Genomic DNA, 9,673 nt, shown 5'->3' on the forward strand with positions numbered 1-9,673 from the left:
CCCCACCCCAAAGTATGGATGCTCTGAAGCCTGGCAGCATGCAGGAGGGAGGGGGGGCCTTTTTCTAGGTGGGGAAATGAGGCATACAGCTAGTAAGTGACATGTTTGTGGTCCAGCTCCGAAAGAGTTGGGGCTGCAGACGGGTGCCCTCTGCAAGCTCATCCTTCACTTTATCAGCAAATTCAAAGAGTTGGACAGCAAAAGCGTGATTTAGAGCTTCAGCTTCTAAGGAAAGCTGAAAAGAGCTGAGTGTGTTTAGTTGAGCATTTTTGAAAGATTCCTTAGAGACAGTGTTTTGTGGGGGACTGCTTAAAAGTGCTTGAATTTGCTGTATTAGTTGCAGGTATCTCCAAGGTGTATATGTGAGATTTAAAGAATATATGTGAAGCAAAGCTGATAGGGAGAGGTCATGAATGTAGATAAATATGTTAAAAAAACCCTTGAACTTTGGGGAACATGTGTCCTTCTCCTAGTCTGGAGAGTCTGGGAGCTATAAATAAGCCTTTTGTGTCCAAGTCACACAGGTGTTCTTGAAAATCTCGTTCAGGATTCTCTGCTGGGGTAAGTTTCCTGATGGGGTGGTAAATGCAGCTGCAAGGACTGAGAGGAGATGTTTAGCAGGTTCTTGTAGGTTATAATAGAATGAAATTCAGAACCAAAGGAAGTAAGGGGAGACAGAGAAGAATTGGGTTAATTACTAGGAAAGTTTTTTGATAAATGTTCATGACTGTACCACAGAAAAGTGCCAAGAGGGTTAATTATTTTCTTTGTAAACAGCATTAGCTTTTATGTTATCCTGTCAGGAATCATGAGTGATTGGTGCAATAGAAAATTCTCTCATCTTTCTGGAGCTGTTTTGTTTCTGCTTCATCACTTTCTACCAGTGAAAGAGAAAGCCTTGAAAAAAGCAGCCCAAGGCGTATGGCCAGATGCAGTTTGTTCTGGGAAAGCAAGTGACTCTTGGGTGCCTAGCTCCTGATTTATACCTGTAGAAACCTCATTTTCTTGTGTCTTTGTGGCAAGTAGATGCACACAGGCTGTCTCTGGTGGGACAATGGCTCTTCAGGACAGAGGTTATATCTATTTCTGTTTTGTACAGCTCCATGCACATTGTGAGCAAGCAACAAGATAGTAATAGTTTTTCCTACATGTCTGGTCTGATATGGTTCTTACTAGCCTATTTTAAAAATTGCTTGACAATTGTGTGACTATACCTACCTGAAATAGTAAGTTCATATACACATAGTTCAAGTTCTCTCAATGTATTTCTTTCTTAGTGATGAGACTGGGTCAGGATAGCAGCTGTTTGTACTGTAAGCATAGGGAAAGGGAAGAGACTTGTGTGGTCCCTCCAGTAATATTTGGCTGTTTCCCAGAGTTTTCAGATTTAGGGGTGAAAAATCTTCTGCATTTCTTGAGCATTCAGGAGAATAGTGCTTCTAAATCCTGGTCTAGGATAGCACATCCTTGTGAGACCCTTATTCGGGTTCCCCAACCTTCGCTTGTTTGAGCACAGCTGCAGATGTGGACCATTTCTGTGTCAAGGACACAATACTACACAAGGACAGAAATTGCAGATTATTTCTCTGGGAATGCACTTCCCAGACTACCGTCTTTGTCCAGAACCAGGTCAGGAGGGTGCCTATTTCAGGGGCACTAACCTTGCTCTTCCACCTGACAGGTGAGTGGCAGTGTGCTCAGTGTCTACAGTGGCGATTTTGGGAGTGTGGATGCCCAAGGTACCGTGGAGTTTGCTCTAGACTATGATGAGAAGAACCGGGAGTTCCAGGTTCATGTGTCCCAGTGCAAGGACTTGGCTGTCGTGGATGAGAAGAAAGGCAGATCTGACCCGTGAGTGACACTTTGGTGCCTTGTGACTTCTACATTGCTGAATTTTGTGCTCTAGAGGATTTTTTTCTTTAGTTTTCTCTGTTTAAATATCATGGTTTCTTCCTTCCTTCAGACTTCTGGCGCATGCTTACTGCTGGGACTTTACTAGCTGATGGTTCTGGAGCCATCGGCATCAGTAAATATGTTGCCAGACTTAAATTTGAACAGATTGAGAAAGCTTTGATCACTACAAAGACAGTTCCTGTTATCACTGGAATATGTTCTCTCTGCATCCATGTGAACCTTGATCTCCCCATGGTGAATACACTTTGGTAATAACTCTGGCGATGCAGACACATGTCTATATGAAAAAAGAGTCCGTAAAGAATTGCTGTTAGGGGCACAATGGTAGTTGTACAGAGGTTAGTGATCTCTAGTTTGAAAGATGATGACAAGGAGCTTGGATTTGAACCCTGAGAGAGAGACTTAAAGACATTCCATCTTTCCTCCTCTCTAATTTCACCCTGATTTTGAACACACGGAGATGCTATAGTTATGGACATTTCAGAAAATGGATATATGGCCTTGCTGGCTTCCCATATTGCCTAGGCAGCTGCCTGTTCTGAATGTTGGCGGCATCCACCCATCTCCAGTGAGATTTATAACTTCACATGCAAGAGTCAACTCCAGGTCTTTTGTTTCCATGTCACTGTTCACAAGTGTTGCTCGCTTATTGGAGCTTGGCAATGTGGAACGATATCCAGATGGAGTTTGTTTTCTTTTCTAGGTATGTTAAAACTTACCTGCTCCCAGATAAAGCTAGAATGGGTAAGAGGAAAACTTCAGTGAAGAAGAGGACAGTGAATCCCATCTACAACGAGGTGTTGCGGGTAAGAACAAATACATGCTCTGAAAACCTGTGTTGTAGCAGGCACCCGTACCAGGTCAGGTCTGGAAAGATCCTGTCTTCTTGGCCAGGCTTCTTCGCCTGCCTCCCGCCAATGCTGCACTGCTCTTCCCTTGGGTTTGTGAGGGCAGAGATGTTAAAGTTTTCTCTGCACCCATCTGTGTGGCACCCAAGATTTCTCTGTCAAAGCCACACAGTGATCTTTGGATGAGATAGGGACCTGCAGCCTGTGCTGCCTTCAGCCTGAGCAAGGGGTGTTTTTCCCTTCCTTGGCACGCAGTCACAAGGCATGGGACTAGTAAGAAAGGTCTTCGTTATATGACCGTACTCATCAAAGCCTAGAGGATTATTTAACAATTCCCAGGCCTGTGTTAATAATTCTTGAAAGAATATTGGTTTTGCCCTGTGATGAATGGAGCGCTAGGTTTCCCTGTGCTCTGCAGAGAAGCTTTGTCAGAGTAATAATATTGCTACAGGGTGAAAAAAGGAGGTGTTCAGAGCGAGGCCAGTCCAGTAGTGCATGTGTGGAGTGGGTCTGAGTGTCTCAGTCAGAGCTTATTCAAACTTTTGAGTAGTTTATTTCCAGTTGTGAAAGAAACAGAAGAAGAATTTGAACAACGTGACTTCTCTTTCTTCCTTCAGTATAAAATAGAGAAAATGGTATTGCTGATCCAAAAATTAAATCTCTCTGTTTGGCACAATGATCCACTGGGACGTAACAGTTTCTTGGGAGAGATCGAAGTAGACTTGGCCAGCTGGGACTGGAGCAACAGGAAACTCAACTGGTACCCGCTGAAGCCCCGAGTAAGTGTGTCTCAGCTGGAAGCATGCTTCCTAGCCCAACCCTGAAGCCTTTAGGAGTGACAGAAGTCCTTCCTGACTCCTCTGAGGTCTTTGGGTGGTGTGTTGGAGCAGAACAACCTGAAATGTACCTAGGGAAGTGCAGTAAAACATCCACAAGCCCTGGACACGTTAGTGCAGTATTTGGTGCTCTGAACACAGGCTTTCTCAGGTCTTATTTGGTGACTGATCTGTAGAGACTTTCATAAATGTGATCTGACGCTAATCAAAAGAAACTCTGACATGACTTTGCCTCTCTCTCTCTACTCGCATAAAGACCATCCCTTAAAAATAGCAGAGTACTAGGTGTTGCAGCTGAACATGCCTTGAGAGGTAAATATTCAGGTGCCACTTTTTGTGAAGCCTGTAAAGCTTCCTGCATGCTTCTGGGTTCAGAGGTCTGATTTGAGATCCCTTTTCAAATAATAAAGGATATTTGTCTTTCAGAACTAAGCTGCTTAATTATGTCCAGGTGGACATGCTTGGAAGGGCAGCCTTGCTCCGAATCCTCAGGCTTTTGGTTCTGAGGGACTGAGTTTGAGAACAAAGCCACAAAGAAAGGAGCTGCCCTGAGAACGGGCTGCTCCAAGCCATGCAAAATCAGAGTTTGTCCATTTGTGCCCTTCCATTGAACTCAAAAGCTGCTTGCCTTGCTATGTTTACACAATCCCTTGTTTAGTCGATCATAACTCTTTCTGTTTCAGAGCCTTTCTGCTGTTAATGGTGTGGATCATCGAGGAGTGATGAATTTGTCTATTAAGTATGTCCCTCCGGGAAGCCTAGGTAAAATGTGTTTCATGCATTAAGAAGTACTGCCTGTATGTAGGCATGCAGGTTGCAATGCCACATGTATTTAAGGGCTGGTTAAAGAGTAATCTCAGCAGTGCTTGATAGTGCTGTTGCAGCCTACGTCTGATTTTCACATCTGGATTTATTGGGAAAGTGTTGGGGAGAGAGGAAGGGCTCAACAACCTCAGACTCATCAGCTGTTAGGAGCACTGTGGGCACTGTGATGTGGTAGCAGCAACACACACAGCCCCTCTTACTGTGGGGCAGCACAAGGTTGGGTTCGCCCAGCAGTTTCTCCTTACCTGTTTCAAAGCAGCACCGGCGCATTTTGTCAGGAGCTCTCTGCAGCTGCAAGTGTGACGGGGCTGGTGGTAGTGCTGTGGCACCCAGGCAGAGGGGTGCAGAGCTCGCGAGGGAGTGATTACGCAGAGAAGTCATGTCGCTGCTCCCTCAGGTCCCTGGAGAGAAAGCCTGTCATTTTGCTAGCTATTGTAAGGACTGGCTTGACAGTTTTTCTCTTCTCCTAAATGGCAGGTCCCAAGAATCCTCCCTCTGGCGAAGTTCACATTTGGGTCAAAGACGTCAAGGACCTGCTGCAGTTGCGTCCTTCTGGAGTTGACTCCTTTGTGAAATGGTAAGTGCATGAGCATGATACTGACTTTGATCCTGGGTCTGCGCCTCCACAAAGCGGTATGTTTTCTTCTCTTTTCTCAGGGTAACCTAGCTATGCCTCCATACTGTAAAGCCTTCGTGTTGCATTGGGCTCTGTAGGAGAGAATTGCCCTTGTTATTCACTCGTGGCCAAGTTAGGAAAACCCTTGCTGTGGTAAAGCTCTTGGTCAATCACTGTCTGTGACTCACTCAGTGATTTGCCTCAATAACATCTGAGAGAGAGGAATAAGTGGGCCCTGCACCTCGGCCCAGTGTGTTCACGTGAAGTTGTGAATTTTGCCTTGATATGAGCTTGCGTGCAAAATTTGGGAATTTGTTAGGGACTTGCCAGAACTGACATACGGACAGTTGGATCCTGCTTTGATCTTCTCCAGAATTTAGTACGTGCGTGTTTTCTGCAGCCTGCAACATTAGTTCTGCCTGTTATATGGGAGAAGGTGCTGCAAATATTCCAGAAAATTAAAAATCTTTTAAGGGGATTTTAAGATTTTTTTCAGCGCTTTGAAGTGCTCACCATGGTTTTTGTATATTTTAAAACCTTACAGAGTTCTATAGAAAGGTTTGTTGCTCAAGAAGCCTAACGGACCATTTTGAAATGCTGTCTTAGGCATCTAAGTGATGAAAATTTATGAAAATATAAATGTGTGAAAGTAATGTCCATTTTTTAATGTAAAATGTCAGTTTGCAAAAAAAATTTTCCAAAAGCAGGAAATTTTAAGCAAGTACCTCCCTTTCTGAAAATGCTTTTAAAATGGATTTTCTTAGCAAAAAGAAAAAGTTTCATCCAGAAATTATGAACATTTCCTATTAAATCTACAGAGATTTCTTATGCTGAGACCCAATTCCTCCTTTCTTCAGAACTGAGGCTTGTTTAGACTGAGGAACTTTGTAGGAACAATTCAAATCTCAGGTGATATTCAATACTACATGCTGTATTTTTTTTCCTCTCAAAGCTATGTGCTTCCAGACACCAGTAAGAAGAGTTACCAAAAGACCCGAGTCATAAAAAGAGACACAAACCCTGTTTTCAATCACACTATTGTATATGATGGCTTTCATACAGAGGATCTAAAGGATGCTTGTGTTGAACTGACTGTGTGGGATCATGAAAAACTTACCAACCATTTCCTTGGAGGAATCAGGCTGGGCCTTGGGACAGGTAAGTGGTTTCCTTTACATTAAATGAATACTGTTACCATATTGCTGAGCCACAGGATAAAATGGGAATTTGCAGAGCATCTTCCTGTTGGGGAGAAACCAGGGATGGGGAGTCTCAGTAATTAGTGAGAGTCTTGGTACTTGCACTGTGTCTGGGGTGCAGGGGGCCCTGGTACCGTGATAGCAACCCTCTATTCCCACATTTTCTGCCAGCATCAGCTCTGAGGTCTGGCAAAACTCAAGAATCTCCTTGGGTCCATCTGAGAGTTTTCCTGCTGTTACAGAAAAACAGACAGCATTACAAATCAACATTATATTGCTGCTCCTCCCAGGGAAGAGTGCTCAGAGATGAAGACAACATGAATGCCATGTGGGACAGCACCACCTGGTGACTCTGTCCACATCACCTCCTCCCTTGAAATGCTTTAGTAGCAGGAATAACTAATACTTGAAAAACAGGGCGAGCTACACTAGTTGATCTGGTAGGTAGTCAGTACTGAGAGTACACCAGCTGGAATTAAATCACAAATTGGAAGAATGGAGTTGTCTGGGCGTAGACTAAGGTGTTATTGTTGGGGTTTTGTTTTGTTTTTATTTAGGCGATGTAGTGCTGAAAGACCTCAACAGAGGTGCCATTTGCTCCTCTGAGAGACAGTCACTGTCTCTGGGAGTTGATGGCATGAGGTTCCAGTTCAGAGAAGGACTTAGACCTGTGCTTAGCTGGAAGTGTTTTACTTCAATGGGGTTACTCATCCTCGAAGTTAGGAAAATTCCAGTATTTTTAAGCCACAGTTGTAAAGAGCAGGTGGGACCATCTCCCATTGTCCAGCTGCCCAGCATCAAGGTTTGTCCCTCTCTAAACATCCTATCCTAGCTTTCAGTGTACCCCGTACCTAGGCTTTGACAGATAGATAGCATGTTCATCTTTTTATTTTTGTAAGTAGGGTATCTAAGGTTTTCTAAACTATTTGTTGTAAAGCAAGAGGGCTCTTTGAGAGATGAAAGGCAAAAAGATTCCAGAATGTTGCAATAAAGGATAACAGTTCCTTGAGGGTATCGGGAGAAGGCTCATCGTAGCTGGAAGGTCTGCCTTGCAGGTGCGCCCGTGTGTATTGGATTTGCTTGTGTGTTCTCTGTTTTCAAACTCTAACATGTTACCGGGAGGGCTGTGAACTATCCAGTGGGAAGGGGCAACAAGAATAAGCTCATAAGCAAGATATAAAAATACCAACCCCAAGATAAGCTGTGATCCAAATTTAGACCTTTATCTCATTGATAAGTAGTTGGCATGTGAAAATTTGGTTGAATGATCAGCTTGGAATTAATGTACACGCTTTTCCCCTATCATATATTTGATTCCTAGACAAATGAAGTGTAGAGCAAGACAATTTTGACAAATACCCCACCCTGTCCACAAGAAGGTCTTTTAAGGGGAAACAAGCCTTTTAGACCTTCTTTACCATGCCAAAAGATGCAGAAAGCACTTGAGCCCAGTATTGCTTTCCTTGGCAGGTTATGTTTAGGGTTCTTGCATTTTGTGGTTTTTACATTGACTTCATTCTGAACTCTGATGTAAAATGGAGGTCATTACCAGAAGAACAGGAGGTATTTAGAGCGCAGCTTGCTGAGGGGAAGCCAGCACCTTTTACATTAAGGCACTGCCCGCAACAGTTACATCCCATTGAGTATTTTTGCGTGGAGTAGTAACTCTTTGTGTAGCTCCCAACGTTGCAGTTTTCTTGTTCTTTTCAGGTTTGAGCTATGGCATCTCTGTGGACTGGATGGACTCCACGCAAGAGGAGGTGGCCTTTTGGCAGGAGATGATGTCAGCTGCGAATGAATGGATTGAGGGATTGCTGCCACTGCGCTCACTGGCAGGGAGGAAAAAACTGAAATAACCCACCATTCGTACCATAGAAAGGCTGAATGTGGTCATTAGAATTAAGAAACTTCCTGCACCGAGGTGATAGAGACCATGCATGGGGCTGGCAAGTGTCAGGTTAATAAGGCAATTGGTGGACAGCACTTTGGAGATGTTAAATGTTAAGTACTAATTCCCTGACAGAGGACATGGAAGATGCCAAACTGATGCTATACTTTATTTTGACCAAGAAGAAACTTCATTTGCCTTTTTATTTAACCATTTATATTCAGTATCTTTGAATTCCATTCAGCTCTGGGAACATTGGCAGAAGGAAAAGGAGATTAGATATTTTTGTTTTTTACTGTTTCTTGTGCCATTGGGTTTTTTCTGTGCAGAGATGTAGTTGTACTAAAGCAGCAGCGTGGTATTATTCATATTCCCCTGCAAGTGGTACACTTTGTACTTGATGTAAAATTGCTCCCAGTCACCAGCAGCACAGTCTGAGAATGGGAGCTTTGCATTTGTCGCTGGTTATAACACGTTTCTAACATGAGGAAACTTGAGATCCAAGGTGAATCTAAAGAAAGAGAGAACTATTTGAAACAGAAAATGAAGCAATCTGAGGAGCATAACAATGAGGAATTCAATATAGTAATTTCTTTCTGCTTTAATATGAAAGAGAGAAGTGATGGTCCTGCAGCTAGTGGAATTTTGCAATGAGGGGCTGTTTTCCTAGCTTTCCCACAGGCTTCCTCAGTGACCTCAGGCAAGTTTCTCTATGGAAGGACAGTTTCAGTGCAATATAAACTGAAGTGCTTGCCCAAGTGTAAAATACGGTTACATTGCTGATGGGCCTAATCGCACCTTCAGAATGCCTTGTGTGCAAAACATTTCAATATGAAATAACGATGTAGGAAACAGTCTTATGTTAGCCTGGCACAACGGGTCGGGAAAGAAAGGTCAAAACCACCCCAGAACGCAGGAGATATTGGGAGCCGGTGGGAGAGGTAAGTAGGGAGTGAACGACTGCGAAGGGTAGCTGCAGAGCTACAGTTGCCTGGGGTGGTCTCCTGCCTCTCCGTACCCTGCTGCCCGTCTGGTCTGCCTTTCACCTGATGCCTGTCAGCGAGTTGTCTGTGGCTGGAATTTCCTTTTTGCCAGTAGCTTGCAAGAACTTTGCACCTGGCGCATTGACCGTGGCAGAGTGGTGTTGTGAATGCGTTTTGAAATGCAGCTTTGTAATTTCTATTTTGGATGTACATGTTGTGATTAAATAGAATGTTTTTCTTTAGTCATCAACTGGTCTCCTTGTACCTATTTTTAGCATGGTCTGAGTAACGAAAAAGCAAGCAAAAGAGGTGTTAAATTTTGTCATGTCAAAATGAACCATTTTTGCCCACGGGCAAGTGAAATGTCGTGGAGAAATATTTTTTGTAGCTGTCCTACCCTAGATTCTGGCTCTGTGAATATTTTGATATTCTTCTTTAATGTATCGATTTTATTGAACTCAAGCTTAAATTTTCAGCTTAGCAAAGATGGTTGTAAATAAATGAATGGAAAAATGTACACTTAAAATAATAAGACTTTTTCATGAAATTAAGACATTTGGGAGA

General features: G+C 43.3%; 1 protein-coding gene across 3 annotated transcripts in view; it reads left to right on the forward strand.

Annotated features, from left to right (window-relative positions):
- The window catches only part of PSMD10 (proteasome 26S subunit, non-ATPase 10), an 86,994-nt gene extending 77,635 nt beyond the window's left edge, over positions 1 to 9,359 (forward strand). For all 3 annotated transcript variants that reach the window (XM_052813088.1, XM_052813087.1, XM_052813089.1), the window contains 7 exons: positions 1,682 to 1,851; positions 2,618 to 2,720; positions 3,380 to 3,541; positions 4,282 to 4,360; positions 4,901 to 5,000; positions 5,992 to 6,197; positions 7,949 to 9,359. In XM_052813088.1, coding sequence (XP_052669048.1) covers positions 1,682 to 1,851; positions 2,618 to 2,720; positions 3,380 to 3,541; positions 4,282 to 4,360; positions 4,901 to 5,000; positions 5,992 to 6,197; positions 7,949 to 8,094 — 966 coding nt within the window. In that variant the 3' untranslated portion in view covers positions 8,095 to 9,359. The remainder of the gene's footprint in view (positions 1 to 1,681; positions 1,852 to 2,617; positions 2,721 to 3,379; positions 3,542 to 4,281; positions 4,361 to 4,900; positions 5,001 to 5,991; positions 6,198 to 7,948) is intronic.
- The last annotated feature ends 314 nt before the right edge of the window (positions 9,360 to 9,673 follow it).

Source organism: Harpia harpyja, chromosome 18, assembly GCF_026419915.1.
Source record: "Harpia harpyja isolate bHarHar1 chromosome 18, bHarHar1 primary haplotype, whole genome shotgun sequence".
Classification (NCBI taxonomy): domain Eukaryota; kingdom Metazoa; phylum Chordata; class Aves; order Accipitriformes; family Accipitridae; genus Harpia; species Harpia harpyja.